We start from the raw sequence: 27160 nt of genomic DNA on the forward strand, positions 1-27160 counted from the left end.
ATCCATAGCAATATTAAAAAAAAGGAAGAAAAACAAAGAGGCACTGGAGACAAATGAAAAGCTACAAAAAAGAAAATATGGTCTGTTTTGATAACATGCCTGCATGTCACTAACAACAGCAAATATTCACACAATGTTGTCTTCATCTTGTCTCCTGGTTTTTAGTTGTTGCTTGTCACATAAATCAAAACCTATTTGGAACCATGAAAAAGTGTAGGTCTGAGAAGAATCAGCATTCTTGAAAGCGCTTACCTACTGTGTTTTGCAGTGAACCGTGCCCCTGATTTAATAAATGAGAAAACAGAAGTACTGTGTGGCAAAATGCAGGATAAATTGATTAGGGCAAATAATAGGAATAGAGCTTTGTTTCATTCAGTTGCCCATGCTGCATTTTCCAGCCCTTACCCTACTTAGGGGCAGTAAATTAAACAGCAGTCCATAAAAATTAAGAATGTTATGGCAAAATACAGAAATAATTCCATCCCCAAACATATACATGTCCTTTTTCAGGCCCTGAACATGAAAAATGAATGAATACATTTTTGGTTTTCTGAGACTTCACACATCTAAAATAAAAAAAATGGGAACAAATAAAAATCAAGATAGCAAGTAAACTGTGGTTTACATTCTGCATAGGAACAGAAAAACTTTAGAAATACACTGTAATAACACTTAAAAAAAGAAAAAATATCCAACTGCAAAGCACAGGTTGCACATCATTTGTACAATGCAAGCTGTATAGCAGCAGGGTGAACCTGGACTTTCATTTGTATTATGTTTGTATCATAAGCTATGATATTCTATCCCATTAGTATCTTACATTTTTCTGGACCTCCTAGCATTTTGGAAAGAATGCTGTTGAAAAAAACTGTTAAGAGAAAAAAAAAAAACTGTTGAGAGAAAAAAATAAACCAACCACTAAAATTTCTCCAAGAAATAATATATACATTTTAATCTCTAGATGATGTATCTCGACACAGGCTGGGGTTGTTATGTCTTATTGACAGAGATTTAGATTTACTTGCTGACTGGATTTCAGAGTTACCTAGTAATTTTTAATTTTTTTTTCTGTAATGAATGTCTGTGTACTAACAGGCAAAATCTGGACTTCTGTTACACCGGATCTCAGCATGCAAAATAGGAAAGGTCTGAGTTAATGTTTATAGCTCATTTTTTGCTAAATTTCTTCTACTGAATTCAGGAATGAAAGCATCATCTAGGAGTTTTTATACAAGTGGTAAAATGGTAGAAAAAAAATCTTTCAAGGTGTATACATCAAGAATTGTATAGATAATCTTTGTGGCAAATATTATGCCAGGTGAGACAAGATGTCCACAGGAGTTTCTTCTGTCCTTAATGTGTATGATGATATTAAAAATTCACAGCAAAAAGCAACTATCAGTCATTCCAAAATATGGCATCAGAGAGTGGGGATAGAAAGCAAGCCTTTTTTTTTTAGTGGCTTAGTTGCTCATGAACACTTATGGCAAATGCTAGAGTGAAGTTAGCTCACTTCATATGGATCATTTCACTTCAGATTTTTTCTAATAAACATTTGCTTAGCAGTAACTCTAGATGTCTTTTTTAAACTTATCTGTAGCTAAAACACAAAGAAAAGGAAATAGTATTAATTACATTTGAAAACATACAGTTTTGTTGAATACTCATGCATATAATAAATATTATTATTGGATAAAAATATTTGTAAGTTTTTATAAAGTCAGTTTCCTATATTAGATTATATCTAATCCTGTAATTTCACAGTCCCTTATTAATAGCTACATTTTAATATAATTTTTTCTTATAGAGTGGACAAGTTCAAATACCTAGTATTTTGTATATGCAAAACTCAAGGACTGCTAGAAATATGGGTATATCCTCTTGCAAATATATATATATTTATATATATATTTATATATATATATGTAAATATATATATATATAAATTATATATATAAATATACCTTCTGCTTAATTTTTCCACCACTTCTGAAGTCTTAAAGAGGCACCCTTCATCCTTCACTGTAGGGAGAGGGGTATTTGGCATCTTCAGTTGTGTGTGGGAGTTTGATGTTGCAATACTTAAGAAACTGAAGCCACCAAATAAACACATTCATTCAACAATACTCTTCATTTTCTACAGCTATCATAAAGAAAAAAAGCAAATAACCATGGGACAACGAACACTGTATAATATTACTTACACTCAGAGCAGCAATAATACACACCAGCACTTTATAGGCAATTACAGTCTTCCCAAATGAATGAAACAGCTGTTCAAGTTACAGAGACATGAACATCTGTATTTCCAGGAAGACAAAGTCAAAGATGCTTAACCCTGGATGAGGTACAGACCCCAGGAAGACCAGCTTGGTGAAGCTGGAACCCATCTAAATGATGATCTGAATTCCATAAATGAGGTCACTTGGAGAAATGCTTTTCCTTTTGAGGCTTTGACTTTTCTTTTGCAATTCTTCTTTAAAAGAGGCTTTTTTATTGATTGAAGTATGGAAATTTTTATTGATTTAATTATGGAAATTTTACAGATTTAAAATTTACTGATGGAAATTGAAGAGGAAACTTTTTTAAAAAAACCCTCTACTTGCCTCTTTAAGTCCCAAATTACCTAACAATATAATAACATGACAACAGTTCCACCAACAGAGATACAGACTATTGTCTTTAAAAAGATATGAGAAAGAAGGACTTGAAATAATTAATAAATTACCTTGAAATATGCAATTATTAAATATTTAATAGTAATTAATTATATTACTGCACTGCTTCAAACATTCAATCTGAGAACCATCCAAATAACTTTCAAGGATTTGAACCAAAATATACTTGATGTTAGGAGTTTTTTGTGGTAAATGAATGTCTGCTTTTCCATATGAGAGCACACTCCTTCAGACTAAATGATATTTAATTTACTACTTTTTATTTTGCATTTTATCTATTGTTGTTTTAGCATAAAATAATAAATGTAGAAAAGGGGGGAGATTAACCATTTTGGATGAGATTCCAGGTGCAAGGTAGTAAGTAATTTTTTTAATTGCTCAGGGCTAAATTGAACTTAAATGGCTTGGAATTAATCACTAATTCCTTCCTCAATTCTTATGCCTTATGATTTAATGCAATACTTTAAATCAATTTACTAGAAAACTCCTAATAATGGCCAAAATGCCCCATGAATATTTTCTTTATGAATATTTTCCAAACAACATCTTTGCTCAAATCAAAGAAAAGGATCTTAACTCTTTTAACATATAAGAATTGTAACTTTTTCTAATATTTCCCATTTGGCTGCCTATACACATATCAAGGCAAACTATGTAAGATTAATAATACATATTTTATAAAGTATACATGCATTAATAATTTAAAAATAAATCTTCAATATATCCTTGGGTAGCAAAATTCCCTCCGGCATACTTTCAAAATTACACTCTATTTTGTAAACCACTTAAAATGATCCATTAGCTCCTCTGCACATTTTCTGTGTTCATTTACACAGAACATCCATAGAAAAAATTGCTAATATTAAAGAGAATGGGGTTACTAATGTGCAACTACAAAGACACATAAATTCTTTCTTACTGTCACCGCTCACATGCACATATTTTTTTAACAGAACATGTACCAAACACATCACGTAGGAAAGTCAAGATAAAAAATACATTACTACTTTTCTGCTAAAGGCAACTTCAACTAGAATTAGAAATAGTGTACATTTTACCAGTTCTCTCTGCTGTCACCAGGCCAAAAAGAGGAATATTTTAAAAATCACTTTATGTGAGTAGGTGAGAAAAGATCTGTCTAAAATAATAACATCTGAAAAGTAATTAAGAGGTCTTCTCTGTTTCTGATAGAGTAAAAGCTTGTCCTGAAATCTGCTGAGCATCACAACAAACTTGAGGCTGCCCTAGTTTAGCAAAATCAGGTAAACTGTATGTATGCTGTAAATGCTAATCCACAGGTCCATGTGAGACCAATCACTATACCTAACAATCTGGATTTTGATGTTATTTAAAATATTTCTTAAGAAATTTAAATTTTGCATATACATATACCTTTTCTACCACTGTCAAGCAGTAATCCACAGTATTTTGAGACACAATATGTAATAGATTACAGAAGACTTTATTGAAACATCTGAGAGCTAAAGAGTTAATTTAAAAAGGGTATTTGGAGTAAGATAATGGAGTCATTTTAATTTACAGGCAAACAGATCTGCAGTTAACAACCACAAAAAGTGCAGCAATAAACAATTAAAAGTTACCTCTTTAACCCATTAGCACATTGCTAATTTCAGAGTTGAACCCTGAGGTAATGGGCCACTCCAGCTACTTACACTCTGCAACAAAGAGGAGTGATGTCAAAGAGTTAATGAACTGAAGATAAAGATTGTGCCACTAAAACTTGAAGGAAAAGGATATTTTGTGTGTGTGCGTGTGTATGCGCGCGTGCTGGGAGGGGGTGTTACAGACTAAAAAAGAGATACCAGGTACTTTTTTCCATTTCCCTTGACTGTATTCAGATAACTGAAAAAAAAAAAAAAAAAAAAGAAGGAAGAGTACTCTGTATTTCAGTCAAATATCAAAAATCGAATTCTAATCTCTATCTGTATTCTCATGTCCCTATGTAACATCAAGGAGACCCCAAATTCTCCAAAGGCTCTGACCCTGGACCAATCTTAAAACAGAGACATGCTGTCTAGCTGGCCCTTATCCTTCAGTACTCCTCTCATGCCAGAGGCATGAACACTTCCAACCTGAAGAAAAGGACAATAAGAGCAAGCTAAACAATTCTACAGCCACATTAATTAGGAACAATATGATCCTGAGATCCCAGAGAGCTGCTCTGCTTGCATGACCTACAAAAGCAAAGTCTGCCATCCTGTAGAACATGGATCCAGTGAGCTTAATCTAAATTAACACTATCATACCTATGTGCTTCTAATCATAAATACAGTGCTTTTTTTTCCAGAGGTAACAATTTTTGGGAATGATGGTCTTTCCTGCAAAACAGTTATTAATAAACTGACAATCATAATTTTAAGAGTAGCGATGTGACATTCAGTTTTATAATTACATCCTGCTTTCTGAAATTGTATTTTAATTACATATAGAAAGATTACTAATTTTTAGCTTCAGCCTGTGCCATAACAGTAAATACCAACAACTGCCATATACAAACTGCAAATTGGCTATGAGTTAGCAATTCCTATTTTTATTTCAGTTTTGTAATGGAAAGAGGACATTGAAGTGTCCTTCAGTCATTCCTCTGTATAACTTCCTTTTCACTAAAATTATAGATTTCTTCTAGTTCTATCTATTCAATCAGTTGAATTCAGGAGCAAAATGCAACACTGGAGATGAAATTACTAGGACAGTTGTTAATCAACATGAATCTTGACTGTATTATAATATTTGAATTTCCTAACATCTTTTTTTTTCCTCATGCTTTCCCTGAAACTGCCCTTCTTATCTTGCAAAACTGGAAGATTCCCTATTCCCTACTGTCAAGTTCATCGATCCATTTTGGAAATTTTGATTTGGGTGTCCCAGATGATTTTATGGTTTTTATATATATTTTTTTTTTCATTGAAAGAAACTGTGATATGCAAACGCCATATTACTGTTTAGTGCTGTATTACCACAAACTCACTTTCAGTGCCTGACAGGTAAATGATCCTATGAATTAGCACCCTCATTTATTTTAAATGCAAATCCATCTGCATTGTAGATTTGTTGCGCAGACACTATTAATCCATTTACCAAGTGACAGAGTTTTGTTATTCAGTAAAATGTAGCTGCTTCCCAAATAAAAAAAACTACTTGACATCAGAAACAGTGTTAGAATTATCCTCAAAATTTGTCATAATCTTCCAATGAATTTGAAATCCTCCTTAGTTTCAGTTTGATGCTCTTACAGGACAAACTTTCAAAGATGTTAAAAAAGACCCCACCCAAGAGTGAAATCATACCTTGGTGCTTGTCCCTAGAGATGAGGCTTTGGAGCCCTTTGCACTGGAGGAAGGCAGCTTCTCAGCTGGTTTGGAGGAGCTCAGACTCACTGTGGGAGGCTGACTGTGCAGAACGGAGGACAGGCAAAGCTGCACAGTCTCCTTCAGAGCTTTCAGCTGGGACTCCTGGGGAAATAAGAAACCATCACTTCTCTGTGATGTGCTGTGATGAACACAATGGCTTACATTCTCCATCTGTATTAAACCAAACACTTATGAGTAGCTGCTGCTTTTTCTTATTGATGGAAGGAATTAAGACTGTCTAAAACAGTATTTTTATGTGATTAGGTTACAGTACATTAGACACCAAACTGCCTAGGAAGTCACTGCACTCTCTTCCCATCCCTTCAAGCAGTTTTATCCACACTGATTATTGCAAACAGTACTTAAATATATTTTTTCTGAAAAGAAAAATACTTTTTACAAAATATCATACAGTGTCCAGCCTTTTATGTATAATATCTACAGAGAAGTCTTAAGTATCGCAAGGCACAGACTTTGCATGGAGTTTTGTCTATAACATTCCAAATAATTGGTATTTTTCTACATTATACACAGATTATAATCCAATTAAGATGGCTTCCCTCATGGACATATTATACTTTTGCACTATATAGTAAAAAAGCATAGGACTTTTTAACAGTTAAAAATATATTTGTCCAGACCCACTACTGTCCATTAAGCTAAAATAAAACTTCTAAGCAGTGAAGTGCTTGCAACTCTTGATAGAACATTTGTGCTTTACTCTCAGAAACATAGACAGATATATTAATGAAAACAGAAGTCTGTAATTGAAATAAGCTGAGAGAGCAAGAACAATGAGATAACTACAGCAGTGAGGAAATAATATTTTAAATCTTTATTTCATCAAAGCAAGACATGTATCAAATGTTAGCCATTGAGGAAACTTCTTACACTCACTTCAGGGGGAGTCAGCAGCATTTGACATTAAAAAAACATTTAATTTCTAGTTTTCTTCTTTTTATTAAAAATACACCTGTAAATACAGAACGCATTCACATTTGAATTATCAAAGATTTTTTTAAAGGTATATAAATCAAGGGATACCATGGCAAAAGCTGGTGGAAAACATATGTACATATGGTGGAATATGTGTATATAACATTACACATTACATATAATGTATGTGAAATATTGCATATAAAATAAAAATATTTCATAGTCATATTAATCCTAAACAATGGCATACAGCACGTTTTAGTTTATTTTCTTAGCAAATATTTTTGAGAAAATTACAAATATTTTGTTGTAACTCAGATAAACTTGCCCTGAACTGAAAACAGGGAATTTATCTCTTAACTGGAAAAAACTGAGTGTTTCTTAAGAAAACAAACAAAGCCCAGTTAGTAGAAGTGTATTTCAATAGGAGGACAAAAGACAACCATAGAAAGACCATTAATGCAGAGCACAATAGGGAAAATTAAAGAAATGGGAGATGGAACATGTTATGACCTGCCCCTTAAGTCATTAACTTAGGTTCTTGTTAATAGATCCCTTGGGGCAGATTAGAGTGAAAACCACAGAATTATTTGTATATGTTTTATTGTAGAGCAATTTGGTTGCAGAGGAAAGCAAATATGTAACTGTTTTGGTTATTACCTACAGTAACATATCAATATAAAAGCATAAAAATAGAACTTAAGAAAATGAGGAAGAAGTTCAGGGAAGGGAAGGGAGAAAAAGAAGGGAAGGGAAAAGGGAAAAGGGAAAAGGGAAAAGGGAAAAGGGAAAAGGGAAAAGGGAAAAGGAAGCATAAAAGTAAAAAGACATCACCACCCCTGGATCCAGTTATGAGACTTAATCATTGCAATTTTGATGTCCATTGGTCAAAGTGATATCCACAGTCTTGTTTCCTCGGAGGTGAGGAAGCCCAGAAAACAGAGTTCAATGTTTAGGCTTATGTGGGAGTGCCCAGGGTACCTCTCCTGAGGGAACAGTTTACAGTGACTGGTGCAACATTGCGGATAATGCACAGTCCTCTGATGCAAGGTCCCAGAAAGAGTCTGGGGATACAGTGGGCATCTTTGATGATTTATTACCCCTTTGATGGTTTATTACACCTTTTAAGACATGACAGCTGCCTCTCACATTAGCATAGTTAAGCCAGTTATGCCCCATCAGAAGGGATTAACACCCTCAAGATTATTGAATGTCCTGTGTCAATGTGAGTGTCCCCACACCTTCCCTGGGGAGAAGAGTTTTACAACTGAGCCAATAATTCACAGAATTCACAGAATAACCAGGTTGGAAGAGACCTTCAAGATCATTAAGTCCAACCCATGCCCCAACACCTCAACTAAACTATGGCACCAAGTGCCACATCCAGGGATGGTGACTCCACCACCTCTCCAGGGAGGCCATTCCAGTACTTTATCACCCCTTCTGTAAAAAACTTTTCCCTAATATCCAACCTGTATTTCCCCTGGTGCAGCTTAAGACTGTGTCCTCTCATTCTGTCAGTGCTGCCTGGAGAAAAAGACCGACCCCACCTGACTAAAACCACCTTTCAGGGAGCTGTAGAGAGTGAAAAGGTCACCTCTGAGTCTCCTCTTCACCAGCCTAAATACCCCCAGCTCCCTCAACCGTTCCTCACAGGGCTTGTGCTCCAAGCTCCTCTCCAGCCTCGGTGCCTCCTCTGGATGTGCTTGAGCGTCTCAATGTCCTTCCCAAACTGAGGGGCCAGAACTGGACACAGCACTCGAGGTGTGGCTTCACCAGTGCCAAGGGCAGGGGGAGAATGACCTCCCTGCTCCTGCTGGCCACCCTGTTCCTGATCCAGCATCTTGGCCTTCTTGGCCACCAGGGCACACTGCTGGCTCGTGTTCAACTGCCTGTCACCAGTACCCCCAGGTCCCCTTCTGCCTGGACACAGAACAGCCACACCGTCCTCAGGCTATAACATTGCAGGGGTTATTGTGGCCAAAATGCAGGACTTGGCACTTGGATTCATTAAACTTCATCCTATTGGACTCTGCCCATCCATCCAACTGTTCCAAGACTCTCTGCAGAGCCCTCCAACCTTCCAACAGGACACATGCTCCCAGCTCAGTAGTGTCTGCAAATTTACTGATGAAACTCTGAATGCCCTCATCCATGCCATCAATAAAAATATTGAACAGAACTGGCCCAGCACAGAGCCCTGAGGGACACCACTGGTGCCTGTCCCCAGCTGGATGCAGCACTGCTCACCAGCACACTCTGGGCTGGCCATGCAGCCAGTTCTGAACCCAGCACAGAGTGCTCCTGGCCCAGCCGTGGGCTGCAGCTTTTCCAGGAGTGTTCTGTGGGAGACAGAGCCAAAGGCCTTGCTGTAGTCCAGCTACACAACATCCACAGCCCTTCCTGCATCCACCAGGCAGGTCACCCACTCATAAAGAGAGACCAAGTTGGTCCAACATGACCTAGCCCTCCTAAACCCCTGCTGGGTGAGTCTGACACCCTGGCCATCCTGTAAGTGTGCGTGGTGACACTCAGTGTAAACTGCTCCATGACCTTACCGGGTACTGAGGTCAGGCTGACTGGTCTGTAATTACCAGGATCCTCCTTCCCACCCTTTCTGTGAATGGGTGTCACATTGGCCAGGTTCCAGTCATCCAGAACCTCACCAGTGAGCCATGACTGCTGGTAAATGATGGAGAGATGCTTGGCAAGCTCATCTGCCAGCTCCTATCACCCTGGGGTGGATCCCATCTGGTCCCATGGATTTATGAATATCCAAGCAGCTCAGCAGCTCTCTGACTGCCTTCTCTTGGGTAACAGGGGGATCATTCTGCTCCCTGATACCACCAACCCACCCAAGAGGTCAGTTGTTCTGAAAGCAAGTCATCTTCCCACTAAAAACTGAGGCAAAGATGGCGTTAAGCACCTCTGCCTTCTCTTCATCTGCAGTTAAGTTCCCTCCCACGTTTAATTAAGCACAAAGGTTGGTTTTACCCTTCCTTTTACCATTGATCTATTTGTAAAAACAATTTTTATTATCTTTTACAGAAGTCACCATTTTAAGTTGAGCTTTGGTCTCCCTAATTTTTTTCCTACATGCTCTAGTAGTCCCCTTAAAAATTTCCTGAGAGACCTGATCCTCCTTCCAAAGATGATACATCCTCTTTTTATTCCTAAATTCCTCCAAAACCTTCTTGCCCATCCATTTATCCATTTGACTCAGGGACCCTTTAATTTCTAATTGGCAGCAGAAGATACTAGCCTACTTCTTTTCAATGTAACATGTCTTTAATTCTAACTTTTCAAGTTAGTGACTGCACAGACAGCGTAAATCACCATTTGTTATGGTTAAATGGGCAGAGGTAGCAGACTATCTAATTTTGCATGATGATATGGACTCAGTCAATCTAGTCTGATATAACCCTAGTGCTTCCTGCAGATTGCACAATCTGAAATTACTCTCCTCTCATCCAGAAATTTCTCTGGATAATTTCTCATCTCTTAATCCTGCTATCCAGTGCTTATCCTTCCTTGGCAGCAGCCATTCCAATTTTGCTATTCCAAAGGTAAAAGAACAACAAATAAATTTGTTTCCATCCTGTGAATAGCATCATTCAGTATTGACTTTGCTGATAGGAGATCTATAAATGAACATCAGGAAAGCACAGGTGAAAGAAACACTACTGGAACCAGGGATGTAATTTGACAAAGTTCTCTATAACCTTGCACAGATGTGATTGTGATCAAAATAGGCTGCTTACCGGCCAAAATACTGTCCACATATGATGCATTCTTCATATGTCCCTGATCTATTTCAGTCCTATCACATGGCTAGAGCCACAGAATCATCAAGACTGGAAGAGACCTTTAAGACCATCTGTCAACATAGCACCATTTTAATCACCCCTAAACCCAAGTGCCACATCCAGATGCCTCTTCAACACTTCTAGAGATGGTACCTCCACCACCTCCCTTGGCAGCTTATTCCAATGCCTAACCACTTCTGCAGTGAAAATAAAATTTCTTATTTCTAATCTGGCTTTCCCCTGGTACAACTTCATTTCCTCTCATCCTTCCACTTGAGACATGGCAGAAAAAACCAACCCCTGCCTCATGATGGTTTCCTTTCAGACAGCTGTAGAGAACAATGAGCGTGAGCCTCCTCTTCTTCAGACTAAACAAGGCCAATTCCCCCAGATGCCCTCAGAAGATCTTCACCAGCTTCACTGCCCTTCTCTGAACTCACTCCAACACTAAAATGCCATTTTTTAAAGTGAGTGGCTTTACCAGTTCTGAGTACAGGGGGACAGTCACTGTCCTAGTCCTACTGGCCACACTACTCTTGGTATCTGGGGTCTGGTAATTCAAAATTTGTAAACATTCTAAGGGCCATGGTGGGAAATAGAAAACTGCCCTAGTGTAAATAAACTTATGACTGACACTAAGTCTACTGTCAGCACAAACTATAGTTCAATAAATACCTAAATCTACTAAAAATTAGTGCAAAAATTTTTGAGTTTTTTTTTTTAGTAATTTGACCATCCTCTTCTTAAATAACTTTGCAGATGTAGTTAACTTCATGTATCATAATTAGTTCCACTGATTTCAGTAGCATCTCAGGTACAATTCAGATGCAACTGAGTATCCCATCTAAGTAACTGCAAGGCTTTCATTTGTTTTTGTCAAATTACACCGAAACATCCACAGCTGATACAGGTAAACATGCTTACATTACATGACACTTCTTACTTTGTCAAGGGCTGCGTTTTCCAATTTGTCTTTTGCAACTGATAGTTTTTGCTCCAGATCTGTTAGCTGTTGTGCCTGTGGGGATCAAGAAAAAAAAGCTGATGCAATCTCCAATGCATTTTTTCATGTGAGAGAGGAAAGAACAGAAATTTTACAAGTAATATATATGGGTTGGGTCAGATTTGCTTTTCCTGAGGAAAAAAAAATTATGGCCAAATGTGCTCCACTGATGTGAATGCAAGTTTATAAGAATTAAATATCAATAGCAAAATTAATTCCATACTATAAAATATTTAACATTATGCCATAATATCCTTCTGGAAAATTCAAGGTATTCAAATGTCTTTTAATAATTTTGTTCATTTGTCTGACTTCTGAGTGCAATTTGAAAATTATTTTGTTGTTTTAAACATTGTAACGCCAGCATTAAGCTAATTGGGCATAAACAGACAAATCAGAAAACACCCAAACATTCTTGCATGCAGGCACCGTATGAAATTATACTACCTACTACTATACAAGGAGGTAACTCCAGATTTTTTTTTCTCCACGTCTTTTCCTGGAAATAGAGAAGGAAAATGCACAAGAATAGCTAACTCAGAGCAGGAAAGCATTTTGGGAGACTTGTTGTTGGAAGTCAGGATCAGGCTGGTAGCCTGCACCCCAAGTGGAAGGACTTCTGGCTCTGTATAATGTATTTGTCATTCATGGAGCACAGGAGTTCAGCAGATGCTTTTTAAGTAAGTGGCCCAAAACAAAAAGCAACAGAAGATGTTTTTAAATGTTCAGTAAATAAAGACAAGTATTTTCTCTCTCTTTCCCTAGGAGATGTATAAACCCAGCCTGTTCACTTGAAGGAAATACATTCTCTGCAAGACTTTTCTGTTTCAGGAAAGCAGATTCCTGCAGTTGTCAGCCTTGTCATTAATAATGCATTACTATGCAACCAAAAGAAATAAGGATTCTTTTGCTGTTGTACCTGCAAAAAAATCCAGCCTAGTCATTGTTTTCCCTGTTTGAAAAGGGAGCCATAGAGAAGGACACTGGACTAGCCACTTATCTTTTCTCTCTGAAATTCTGATTAGGTAAATATACATTTTGTATATGCAAAATAATAGGATAAAATTGTCAATTTTCAGATAAAATGCACCACATTTTTATTTCAACCCAATATCTGCAAGTGCATTTTCCCTCAACACCATTCCTTGCCCTCAAGTTTCTGGACTTCAATCCCAGACAGCAATTTTTTCTTGACAGACCTTTCAAGATCTCCCGCACGCTGCTGATTGTAGCATAGCTTAATTGATAGCCACACTATGTAAATGCTGTTTAGTGTAAATCCTATAAGGTTAACTTGTTTTCTGCTGGGGTAATGACAGTCCTTCCAGAACATGTCATAGATGAGGTGGTGGGCTTAGGCAAGCCTGCAGTCCTCAGCAGACAGCTAATGTGATGTTCATTAGCAGTAGGCATAGTCTGTACTGCCAGATGAAATGTCAAAAGCCTGGAATTTTCAGTTCCCAACTCATGTAAAGAACTGAGTAGTTGCATTTTAAAACAGGATTAGGCATTTATCTTCAGATTTATCACCAGAGTCACAGTTTCATTAGTCAAAACCAAACTTCCTTCAAAGTGGAAGTCAACTGTGTTACTTAGACGTGGGAAAGTCTCTTGTGAATTGCTGTCCATAATTTAGACTGCATCACATTCCTTACAGCTAACACCAGTCACTGTCACAACATACATATCAGACCATTAGTTTGTCCCTTTAGTCTGGCATCAGAGAGTTCACTACAGAAATAATCCTTCCATTTTATCAGTTTGCAACATTTAAGTGGAATTATTACTGATTTACTAGAGAAAAAAATTACTGATATAAGAAATTGCTAGAATTCAGTAACTTTTTGGATTTTTTTCCTTAATATGGTATACAATTTCACTCACAATAAACATGGACACAGAAAATGTCTGAAAGACTGAACATTGACTCTATGTAAGACATTTCAGACATCATTAACATTTTTATACTGTTACTTAATAAATTATTTTTCAGTACAGCTATACAAATTAATACACTCTCAAAGAGAATCAAGATTTGAAAAGCTGAGTAATTTCAATTGCCACTAAAAAGGAAATTACACAAAATAACATATGACAAACATGAGGATGGCACCTCTGATAGTGTGCAGAATTAGAATCAGATGGAAGATGGTGAGGACCATACAGCTTCTTATTTCAGCACCATCAGTGTTACAGTTTAAATCAGTGAAAAACCAGAGCTACAGCTATGAATTAGAGGGTGTCTGGTTTCCTTCAATACATGCATTACACAGGCATCTGAAAGTCTTGGTAGTTGACAGAAGACAGGCAGTGGTGGTTAGAATTGACTACTGTTCTGGTTTGAAAACAAAACCAATGAGAGACTCCAAAATCAAAAATACAATTTATTAGGAAAAGTGAGAAAAGTAAACAAAATACCTGCAATAATACAAAAGCAAAACCATTGAGAGAGTCAGAATATAACCTGATACCCTTTTTGGTCAGGGTGTTGGTAGCCATCCAAATTGGAATGGCTGCAGTCCTTCTGGAAACCCAGTGGAAAAGCCTGAGTCTGGTGTCCCAAAAACCCAAATTATATCCAGTTAGGAATGCTTGGCTCCTCCCTCTGGGTGAAGCTTCTCACAATGGGATGCTGTAACTTTTATCAATCATGCAGTGACATTCAATAGCCCATTATCAGTTGTTATGCAGCATGATGAAGTCAGCCTGTAGCTTATAGAACTTATTATCCCTAATAATGTGTTGCAAAATCTCTGGAAAAAAAAAATAACAACTCTACTACTTTGCATTGCATTTGTAACTGGTATTTTTATAATAGTTTTTTTAGTTCAGTTATGTCTTTCCTACACAGTTCTGGTAAACTTTCCAAGGCAGGTTGCACAAGATCCAGATGCCGAAAAAACACGCTGGATGAATAAACACACCCCAGACTAAAGATCCTGTCTGAAAGTAAGAGAAATTGCAGTATTCTCTCAGGGAAGTTGGTACAACAAGCCAAAAAGGAAACTGTTCCCAGTTTTCTCTTATCATCTCCTTCAAAGACTGAACTACAGAAATTGTATTTACCATTACAGGGCAATATAAAAGTAGCCACAAAGATAAGAGCATTCTTTCTGAGATAGACACATAAATGCACAAATAAAATTATAGGAAAGTGACCCGTTTTTTTTTTCTTTTTTTGAAAGCTTTCTGCAAGGAAAATAGGAGTTTAATGGTACTTTGAACATAATGAAGAATGCTTTAAAATCTGTTAAATGGACTAGTTTTTCATATATGCAAAGTTAGCTGAATTCTGCAGCTGATAATTTTAATATCAGGGGGTGTTTAGGCTGGTGAAGAGGAGACTCAGAGGTGACCTTATCACTCCCTAGAGCTCCCTGAAAGGTGGTTTTAGTCAGAGGCAAATCATGGGGGAAGTGGATGTACATATGCGGAATGGGGTGGCTTAGGATCAAGCCTAGTCACCAGAAGTATACAAATAAAACTGTATTAGAAAGCCTGAAACTTGCATCTTCAAATATGTGCCAGTACACAAAGTACTTCTGTAAAAATTTATCACAAATTTAAAATATGTAATCAATTATTACAAGCCCAGAAAGCAATCCTAATGTTTACACAAGTTCTCTGCCAAAGCAGGTGGTTTTCTGCTTGTTTTTTTCTTCCATTGTTTTTCTTTCATTATTTCATCTCTTTCTCTGTATGTAATATGGAGTCTCATTGCCTTCATTAGAGAAATAAATTATTTAAAATTCCAGGAAATCAGTTTACTGTGGTGCGTAGTTAACTTTGCTAATAGAGAAGGAAACACACATGGCATCAGTTTTACTTCAGAGGGAGGAATGGTACAGATATTTACCAAATCCAGTCAATACGATGCAAAAATAATTTCACATAGTTTTGTATTTGACTCTACCACAGCAATTATTTAAATGATTTTCACATGTCAAATAATGACCTAATTTGTGTAGAACTAGGTGTTTCAAAGAATGTGGAAAATAGTCTTGACACTAAATTTGCAATAGTGATATGGTCCTTAGCTCTTTAGAGGCATTGAGCACTCATAATACTTGAAACATTAGTGAGGAGTGTAAGAGTACTGAAGGTAAATTACAATCCTGTTATTTTGTGAAGCTGCACTTCAAAGAAAGATGTGCATTCAAGAGTATCATCATGGGAACAAGCTAAAACGACTGTAAGGAGCAGCAGCAGAGGTTGTCAAGTGCTGGGAATAAGGTTCTCCATTACCCTCCCTCCTCCCTGTCCATTGCTCCTCTCTCCCAGTCATCCCCACTACAATTCCTGCCTGCCTTCTGCTTGCCATTCATATCTGCACACCTCTGTCTTTGCTGCTCCTGATGTCATTGACTCCAGCCATGCACTGGACGTGGCAGACATCCTCTAGTTTAACACTATTAACTGGGCACCTGGGGGTTCTGAACATGTGGAGAAGCCTGAGGGACTCCCCAGGGACTCCCCAGGGCCCAGAGCAGATCTTTGTTCAGTGCACACCCACCCTGACCACAACGTTTCAGCAGGAACTGATCATGTCTGTGTACCCAACTGCATTGCACATGGTTTGCTCCTCAGAAGAAGGTGCCAAATTATAAACCAGGCACTCACGGTAAATCCATCTACAGAATACATATTAGCAGTTACCTGACTTGCTGTCAGCTAGTGTTTGCTAAGGTACTAAGTTGTATTTTTTGTTATAATAGCCAATCCTATTTGCTTGCTTATTTTAAGTTAAATTCTACCATGGAACAAACATTTAATACATTGTTAGGCCAGGTGCTGTTAGTTGCTACTCACATTTGAACTTTTTCTTCTTTTTCTAGGACTGCCTATCAAGATACTTTATCTTCGAATTTGAACAAAAAGGAAAAGAGATGAAGTGGTACATCAAATATGTCTGAATCTGCAGCAAAAGCTTTAGAAAAAAGCAAAGATATACTCAAACCATGCCACTGAAGCATGGTCACCTTTTACATTTACAAGAGGAATGTCAATAATACAAGATACTTGTATAAACTGACATTGGAAATCATTGCTGGATTTATTTTTACTCATTTCTTATTACTATCATATATACATGTATGCATTTCATGAACAAAAAACCAAACTATTTACAATTCTTTCCTATTTTAGTAAAACATGAGACTTCTTCCAGGGCAATACAGCCTAATAATGGGAAGGCAGTTAATGAAGGAGAAGCAATTTAAAAAATAAGTGGTCTGAAATGTCTTAAATAAATGCAGACCTCAATCTAGCAGAGCACTTAAACTTAGAAGTACTTCACTGAATCAGGGGTTGGGGTTTAGGATGATAATTTAAATTATTGCAATTCAGAGTAGTGTCATTCATAATTAGTAAGTACCTACTTACAAATACAGTGATAAAATTAAGAATATTCAGTGGCAATTTTTATTAATAATTTCTTGGTTTTCACATTGTAATACAAATCAAATTTCAACTTGGGTCAATTCTTTAAGGATGACATGCTAAATGCTTTAAGAGACTGAGATCTGAATAAGACACAGAACCTCAAATTATGACCTCAGTAGAGATACAGACAAGCTCTATTGCCTTGGGTGAACAAATTAATTTTTGTCATGCTCATTACTCATCTGTTCCATGGCTTTATATCACATAGGGAGAGTTTTAAAAATATAAACATACGCACATATGCTCCCTCATTAATCAGCTAGATTGTAAAATACTTTGAAAACATAAGAAGTGTAAGTAAGATATGATAAAGGAGATATGATCTACCAATTCACTGGAATGTTAAGGAAAAAGCTGCCTTTTTCCCATTTTAACTTCCTCTCCCACTTAATCCCCAGAGGTCCAGTTCAGACCAGAGCCATTGACAGTAATAAGTACCAGAATTTAAGAAATAGTTTCTTGATGTCTATTATGCAAAATAAAAATCAAACAATCCGTCCCTATTTATTTCACATACAGCTGCAGAATTATTTCTTCAGAGAAAGAATTATTTTGATGGACACGAACTGCAGCTTTCCTTGATGCCCTTTAGAAATCTAATAGCCCGCAGCTTACATCCTTCTGGTGAAGTGCTCCAAGAAGCTTGCAGTGTTTAGATCTATATTGAGAGCAGACTTCCCTGAAATCCTCAGTAAGCCACACAGAAAATAAAATTTAGTGGGATGGGAAGGGAGTGGCAGGGGAAAAGGTAAAAGTCCAGTAACGTGAAAGTAGCTAGCAGCCAGGATTTTATCCCAAACATTCATGCTGTGCCAACAGGAAGACTACCTATTTCATTTATCAGAAAGAGTAACAGCTTCATAAACCAGCCACAACAGCAATGCTAACATTAAATCTGTTCTGTTTCCAGTATTAAAGCAATTAGAAATGAAATATCACCTGTTCTTGCCCAAACCTAGCAGCCTCTCTCTGATCAGTGTCCTGGGTTACAACATGGGGTGCAACTGAGGTTTATATTCTACCACCACCTACATTACCTTCTGATGAACTGTTAAGGTGGGTGGAGCACTGTTTCTCTATCTTTGCCATGACTCAAGCATGGTAACTCCTTCTGGGGAAACAGCAGCCACCCTGAGGGGTCGGTCATCTCTGCTAATGGGACATCAAGGACTCCCCAGCATGACTCACAGAATCACATCAGCCCACTGTGAAATTCCCCCACCCTAGGGGAGGTACTGCCTCTACATAACCTGGGGTTTGGGACAGATGTACTGCTGCACCCCCAAGAACCACAAGAACTCTCCACCACCACCACTGGACCTCAGAGAAGGACCAGACCTTCCCATAGGCTCACTGCTTTGACAAGACCACATCCAATAGGACTGCTACCACCATTTGGACTGCTACCACCACGCTGACCAACAGGGTATCAGGTCGTGTTCTGACTTTGTCAGTTTAAACCAGTGTTTCTGTACTATTGCCATTATTGTAATTTTCCTATTAAATTGTAGCCCTGACTTGAAATCTTTCACATAGCACTTGTGTGGGGTTCATTCCCTCCATTGGTTTACCTTCCACTCAGCACAAGCAGATACTTAAAAAACTTTCCAGACTATACGAAATGGCTTCTACTCTGCTTAGTGTGTGTGTCTTCAGACGTGAAACACACATGAACAAGCACACTGAACCTACCATCCCCCCATCTCATATGATTTAGGAGAACAGCATAAGGTTGCTGCTCCCTCTGCTTCACAAATCAAATTTTCTTGGACAGGAAAAGTATTTATGAATAAACCTGCAAAAAATATTTCTGGTTACATATAAAGGATATAGCAATATTAGCAAAGCAGGCGTTCAGTTTCATACAGAATTGCACACTGTCGAGAGATGTTTCAATTATTTACATATAAATATATAATACATAGTTCTTAGTGTGTGGGGCTTTGGAATTCACAATTCATCAACATTCTCCATCTAAAGTTCTTAGAATTTTTTAAATTACATAAGATCATAGCTTACCTAGAAGGCAAGTAACTATCCTTATTTTGCAATAAAAGCACTCAGAGGAGAACCCACACTACCATTACCTACATCTCAGCTGGTGGCTCTAGTGTTCATTCATAATCAAGAACAGTGGAAAATGGATTTGTAGAAAGTTCTCAGGGCCTGACAGAAGGTCCACACAGCATGCATCCATATGTAAACTTTGAGACAAGACTTACTCATTTAGAAATGCCATGGAATAGGACAGATATTGTTGAGAGAGAAATAGAAACAAGTTTCAAAAGATGGCCTTGCAAATAAGACTAGCTACTTTGGACAAACAGAAAACTATGAAAGATGTATTGTAGTGGGACCCATGAAGGGTAATTTCAGATGATTAGATTTAAGGCATCTACAACATGGCATGGCAAAAAGCTAGGCCAAGAAACACTTATAGTATATTTTAACTAGGAAATATCTGGCTTCTGATTGTGATGGTGTGTATTATAAACATCTGTGTTGTGTCACCCTTCTCATGAGACCGAAAATGGAATAAAAGTTTTTAAACACCTCTCAGTTGCCCTATCTCTGGGTCAGGAAAAGGGTATTGTCCTATAAAGAACCATGTATATTCAAAAAAAATCAAAGACTTTAAGGTGTAATTCATGTGGTCAAATGTAGACATAGTCTTCAGAAGATAACCCTCCAAGAATTTGACACGGAGACTATAATGGAGAATGCCATATTCAGTCAGATGAAACCATTCCTATTCACACGAGACACATTTCCTGCCTTTGCAGTTCCCCACGTGTGCCTTAACTCCTACACTGCCACAGTTCACTGAAGCAGTCTTAGGAGAGGGTGGATTTCACTGCACGTATGTCAGTGGCTTGCTGGACAGCCTTTCTGCCATGTTCACTTGTTTATGTGCCCGTTTTCTTTTTCATCTTCTGTAAGCTTTTTTCAGGTGGGCAGTACTTGGCAGGAGTTCCCTTGCTAAGCATTAGTAAACACCCTACCATAACTCAGATCCTTTTTTGGGATCACTGTGTATTAGCATAATGAAAACAGCAGGAAGATAATAGTGCTGAGCAATCCCACTGCTTCAGCCAAAGAAAACAAACTTTCACAGCAAGGCAAGATTAGAATTTTTGATCTTAACCTCCCTCAAGTTCTCCATGATACTGAATTTGAAGAAAGATGTGTTACTTTTTTTAATACTACCATTAAAAGTTAAATGCCTAGATCTATAATATACCTAATTTTTGTCTCTAAATCTGTTTCCCTGGTTTTGGTCCTATGGAGACCAGAAATAAATGTCCCTGAAGAATCTTGGAATAAACCTATGCACTAAAAAAAAAAAAAACAAAACCAAAATCCAGGGAGAAAAAAAAAAAAAAAAAAAAAAAGCACAGAAATCACACTGTCTTTTTAATGGCCCACTATATTTATTCTCTGTATTTACATATTCACAGCACTGTATATACAATAGAGAAACAGCAGAGAGAGTTAAATGCTTCCAGAAGACAATCTGGAACTCATATTGACATGAATGACTTGTAAGTAATTCTAGGTCTAGTAACTTGGAAGATGACTACTTAATGTCCATCCTTTGTGCTGGGAATATATAAAAGGACTACTCCACTAACAGTCATCGGTCAGATGACCCACATCTCTCTCCTCTTTCTTTTAACAGGGATTATCTTCTCCCTGTGCTAACAAGGACTAGATGCCCTTCAGCATTTTGTCATGCCCTCCTTTATTTTAAAAACTTTTATTATTTTTTAAAATGTGCTAGCTAGAGCAGACTATTGATTTGGTTTGTTTTAGCAGCAGATGTTTCTTTTTTCTTAAATCTTCAGACCTAAGGAACACTACATTGCTCAAGCTTATCATGAACACAGAGATTTACTTTAAATGTTAACAATAGTTGACTTTGCCATGGAAGAGTACTAATTAAAGGAAAAACAAGAAGCAGCTGTAAAATATTATATCATTCAGTTAAAAAGATGAAAGATGTTACAGAATGTATGGAATAGGGCAACAGGTTTTATTCATCAGCAGTAACCTAGAATTTTGCTTTTTGCAAGCACAAAAATATAGATATAAGTATATTATATTTCTGAAAATGCATTATGGTATTAAGTCTGTCTTGATGCTTTGAGCTCTTTTCAGAACAAACTTATTCCTGAGAACTGCAATAATAAAGGCAGCTATCATATTCCTACTTCACTACAATGCTGTATAAATGCTAATACTTTAGCTAACTATAGTGAAATAAAACTTACCTTAAAAATCAAATCCTTTTTCCCATAACGAAGCTCTTTCAGCTGGGCTTGGATCTTTTTTGACTGAAAATGAAGATAATCAAATCAGCTTTTGTGTTTTTTAAATTTTAAATATAAAAAAAAAATTGTGAATTCTGAGAACAGCAGAATCTAGATCAGATTTAAAATGTAGAATGCCCCCCTCCAAATAATTTTCGATTACTTTTCCAGTTCACAAGTCAAATCAACCAAAAGTACTGAGGAAAATGCAAAATGGCACACAACTAAAGCACATACCTGAGTTAGTACTGTAAAGAACAGCAGCTGGGCTTACACATTTTGGACATGAGCTGTTATTAATTACAGGGAGAGACTCTAATGAAGAAAATGCTTTCAATCATCATTAGTAAAATTTTAGTACAGAGGAAATTTTATATGCTTTGGTTTCTTTCTGGCAAGGTGAGAAATTATATATGCAAAAAACCCAGACTAAAGTAATGTGAGTAAATCAGATTCACATGTAATAACTTTTTTTAAAACTAAAAGAAAAATAAAGGGAATGCTTATATGAGTACTGGTACTTCTACATTGAGGAATTTGCCAAAAATAGGATCTTTTTCCCCTTTAAATAAGGAAACAATCAGTAGTAATAGGTTGTTCCTGTCTCAATGTTAATTTCAAAACAGGCCTTTGGCAATTCCTGGCTTAGTGTAGACATGGAGTTCATGTAAATGAAATCAGTTTTATATATGTTCTAGATGCATATATCTACAGAGTTATATCATAGGCACACCTAGATTATTTTATTAGTCTAAAACTTGAGTTTGCAACTTGCTTTCTAATACATTTGAGCTGCTTCTTGTGAAGTCACAAAAGTTTAGATGACAGCACTTCAGGAACACTCACCATATAAGCATAATATATATTCTGTACTCATATATATTCTTGTGTATATATATATGATACACCAGAACCTCAGTACAAAATACTTGGATGCAAATTTTTTGGGTACATAGATTTAGAACAGAGAAGAATCTTCCTTACCTCTTCTGTGTGCATACCACAAAGCTTGTTTCCTGACAAGAGCTTGTTTTTGAGGCTTTTGTTCTGAGAGTGGGACAAAAAAAGCCAAAATAACTTATTAGTGTTACAAAGTATTAAGAGACCCTTTAACTATTTGATCAATACTGGCTTTATTTTTAAAATGGATAACATCTTCAATTCACCAATAAAGATAGAAATAAACAAGAGAGGTTAATCAAGGCACAGTATCCTCTTACAGAATTCTTAAAGGCATTTGCATTACAATTTGCTTCAGCAGGAACAGGACTGCCCATAGAGACCTTCCCAGAACACTGGCAACTGAAAGCAACTTAGATTTAATACGCTGAGGTGCAGCACATTAGGGCAGGAAAAAACCCTCTAATCCTTTCTTGGTATCAACTCCATAGCTCAGTATCATTTTCTGTAAATCATTTTAACATCTGAGTAAAAGGGCCAAGGTCTCATCACTTGACCTTGATGATCAAAATCAAGGGGTGTTTCTGCTAAATTTTATAATTTAAAACTGAAAATAATAAAACCAGTACAAAGTTAGTTACCTGAAAGCATTCTGCCAACTCAATATGGTTTTTCATTTAGGAGTTTTAAATGCTTTTCTTCTCATTTTCAGGGAAAATAGCAAACCCTAACAAAATTAATTCTTCATAGTAATTATTTCTCCATTCCTCACTCGTATTATCCCATAACTGACAGTCAAAGGTGAAGATTTCTCTGCAGTGTGAACATCTTTTAAAACTGGTCAAAACCGTAAGTATTCAATAAGCAGATGTACAACTGCTGAACATGAAAAAAAAAACATGAAAAAAAAAATACAAAACCCAACTATTCCTGCGTTAATGAATGTAAATACACAAACAGAAACAGAACCCACCACATTTCAGTATGTTTCTTACTGAACAGAAATAGCTTTCCTGCACAAGAACAAGCTGTCATTAGAGCAAAAAACGTAATTCCATCCAGTTCAAATATGGCTCTGCATCCCACTGAAACACTGGAAGCTTTAATTCCAGAATTGGAAGCTTTGAGTTTCTCTTGAAAAAAAAAAACCAACTTTTTTTTTTTAAAAGCAAATGCAAAGAAACTAAAATTTTATTTGAAAACTCACTTTCATAATTCCAAAATAAGGAGACCTGACACAATTTCACATTTCACTGCAGAAACAATAAATGTTTCCCAGCTGTTTGACATGGATGCCCATAGTTCTCTGATTCAGAATTCAGTAAGGAATTAGGATGTTATTTTGAATGAGACAATCCAACAATCCGGATTCTATCTTTGAAAACATGATTTGCAAAGAGCTGGATGTTGTTCTAGTAAGTGTCACAGTCAATTACCTATTTTAGTTCTTTGTTTGAAAATTTATGTTGAAGCTCGCCAAAGATAAACAGCCTATTGTACTAACCACTATAAAAATATTGAATTAGACAACCGGCTCTGAAAAATTGGAACTGTATAGCAGATACAAGATGAACAAAGGTAAACAAAATGAAAATCAAAGACATGAAGCACACCTGACTCATCTATTGCTCACCAGGGGTACACACTGTACTTGTGAACACAAAGTGAATGTGTTTTACACACATCTTAATGGTTTGACATAAAGATCAGCATCACCTTTTGGGATGATGTTAAAACAGATGTGCCAAAGGCACTGTTTCATTAGGGACTTGCACTTAATTAACCCAGGATAGCAAGTCATCCTTTTGGTTTGACTAACTCATTATCATCCAGTCCTTCTACAGGCTGGTGATGGTTGGGTCAGTAGCACTCTGTCCAGATTTCAGAAGCAAAGAAAGTAGGAATTGTAATCACTACATTTTGATTCATTTATCTTCCTTTTGCCAGTGTTAAACTATTATAAGAAATAACGTCTACTAATACATTAATATTTTCTAAGTAATTTCTACATAGGCTATTTTGAGAATACCATGCAGTAACCCAGAATGTGAAAAACTGTGTGGCAACAGGACACACAATGTACTAGATGGTTGTCCAATTTCCAAATTTTGTGGCAAATAAACCAAAAAAATCCAAAAGTATATAGTTATATATATACACACAGAATTTGTCTGTTGGAATCCTGGATGCTGAGAACGTTAAACTTTCTGTGCTTAAAGGTACAGACCCACAAGAGAACATTGCATTTGACCTGAGGTTGTGGAACAGGCTTTTAAAATTGATTAATAGCACTGGGATTACAGGTGTGTAGTTGGTTAAAAGTGCATAGTACCACAGGGTGGAAAACTTAAGAGTTTGGGATTTTACAATATAGAAATAAATATGAAGCAAGGTGGAGGTTTTAGAGCAGAGGCAGGTTGTTCTTCTTTACCTTCTTCTTCATGGGTTTGGGTGATGTTTCGCGACTGGACAGAAAAGTCCACATTGCAGGTTTTGGGGGATCAGTTACTGGGTTAAAAGGGAAAATACTCTAGGTGTCTTTTCTTAATTGGATAGTTCAGTTTTAGCAGACCTTGTAACAAGAGTTAGTTAGCCATTCTGTGCCTTGCTAATGAAAAAGCTGCCGAGCTCACAGCGGTGAGACTGTACTTCAGGTAAGAAATGAACACCTGAGTCTGAATGTTAAATACCGTCCCCAGCGCCTTCAACTCCGACTCGAGAAACCCATAACTGCTGCCTCTGTGTAAAAGTGGCAGCTCACTAATGAGAAACTGTGCCAGGAACGCTTGAGGAAAACCAGAACTCAGGAAAACTCCTCCTCAGATGAACATCCCGGTGTTTGCAACTCGGAGACCCAGGTGGAAGGAGCCGATTCCAAGGTCGCAGCATAGACCAGACCCAAGAACTGCAGACCCGGAGGGTCGGGTAAGCTGTGAAGGAACCAGGATGGGGGCTAGCCTCTCAAAAGCTGGGGACAGGGGACGTTTTGACCCTGCGGAAGCGCTCCCCATAGACAGGGACCGGCCGAGAGCGGGCGCACCGCCCTGCGGCGACCCCAGCTGAGACCGCAGAAAGCCGCAAGGTACGCAACCTGCGCAGCCAGGAGCTGCACGGGCACATCGGCTACGCAAGGTGCGCAGCCAGCGCAAACAAGGAAACAACGCAGCCAGGAGCTAGAGACACGTGAAGCTACGCAAAGTGCGCAGCCAGCGCAAACAGCGGAAATAAGGAAACAGCGCAGCCAGGAGCTGCACAGACACATCAACTACGCCAAGTGCGCAGCCAGCGCAAATAAGGAAACAGCGCAGCCAGGAGCTAGAGACACGTGAAGCTACGCAAAGTGCGCAGCCAGCGCAAACAGCGGAAATAAGGAAACAGCGCAGCCAGGAGCTGCAGAGACACATCAAGCTACGCGAAGTGCGCAGCCACCGCAAACAGCGGAAGTAAGAAAATAGCGCAGCCGGGAGCTGCACAGTCACATTGGCTACGCCAAGTGCGCAGCCAGCGCAAACAGCGGAAATAAGGACACAGCACAGCCCGGTGCTGGTGGGACGGTGCCCAGTGCCAGCGGGGCGGGCTCAGCGGCTCCGCGGCAATTTTTAAACGCAACAAACACAGCTTTGCCTTTAGCAAGTTCGAAGAGACCGGCGGGGACGAGCCGGGAGCAGACGGAGCTTGCAGGAGAACAGGGACCGAACGAACGGGAACACGGTTCGGGTTCCGGACCGGGTGTTGCAAACGCAAACCCAGAAATCACAACCGGTGATTCACTAATGCTCATAGCACCAGCGCCAACTCTTCCTTCGCTGCCTGCTTTCTCTCAAACGCCGACAGACCGCGCGGCAGCAGCCGGGGTCTGCCCGGGTCCTTAGATGTCCTCAGGCATCTCGGCAGCACCGACAGCCTTTCCCTTCGCACAGTCCGCGGTACCGCAGGAATTCTTCACAGATTTCTTCTTTTAGCGCAGAGATTGCACGCAGGAGCTGTCCGTACAACAAAATGGCGGCACCTGGCAGACGTGTTCCGTACGGAAAAATGGCGCTCCCGTGAGCAATGCCACCTATTTCCGCCGCCGCCATTTTGCAAGCAGCAAGGTGGTCGCGCTCCTGCTGCAGCGCCCCCTCCGGCCGCTTCTCGTATCGCACCTTGCAATTCTAACGCAACACCGAACGCAACTCGGGGAATGAAGCGTTCCACAGCAAACAGGATATATTTCTTTTTCGCTGCTTATCTCTGCTAATGCTAAAGGAGGTTCATTTTTTCTTGTTTTCATGTAGTCCAGCTGACCTGAGCAAGTTGATAAGCAGCACACAAAAATCTTCTATTCGAGCTTTAAGCAGGTGGTTTGTCTTGGTTGTGTTTGTGTTGATGCTCTAATAATTTCAATGATTGCTATGGGTAAACAAATGCTATTTCTAATACTTTCTGTGTCAGACAATCTAAGTAAAAACAGCAGCATGTTAGATACAGAACTCTATTGTACAGAATTTATATTTGCAATGAAAGGCAATTGCCTTTCATGCAAGGTTATTGAGAAAAAAATCCTAGCAATTCTCGGATCTTTCCTTTTGGTAGTGGTGGCTAAGTGTCTTGTGGATGTTTTGCAGGATCAAGGAAGCAGAACACCTAGATGTTAACCTGAAGGTCTTTCCATTTGTTTGACATTTGTGAACAGAATGATGACAAGAAGCTGGTGCTGCTGCAAGCTGTAGGT

At 38.1% G+C, this 27160-nt stretch overlaps 1 protein-coding gene across 2 annotated transcripts in view; it reads right to left on the reverse strand.

Moving 5' to 3' along the window:
* LUZP2 (leucine zipper protein 2) overlaps positions 1–27160 on the reverse strand; it is a 117643-nt gene that overhangs the window by 19490 nt on the left and 70993 nt on the right. Inside the window, exons 6-9 of one of the 2 annotated variants that reach the window (XM_077784367.1) lie at positions 22531–22593; positions 21508–21570; positions 11735–11809; positions 5987–6151 (exon numbers count right to left, since the gene is read on the reverse strand). In XM_077784367.1, the coding sequence (XP_077640493.1) occupies positions 5987–6151; positions 11735–11809; positions 21508–21570; positions 22531–22593 (366 nt within the window). The remainder of the gene's footprint in view (positions 1–5986; positions 6152–11734; positions 11810–21507; positions 21571–22530; positions 22594–27160) is intronic. The other variant, XM_077784368.1, reaches the window with a different exon arrangement.

Source organism: Lonchura striata, chromosome 6 (genome assembly GCF_046129695.1).
Source record: "Lonchura striata isolate bLonStr1 chromosome 6, bLonStr1.mat, whole genome shotgun sequence".
Taxonomy (NCBI): Eukaryota; Metazoa; Chordata; class Aves; order Passeriformes; family Estrildidae; genus Lonchura; species Lonchura striata.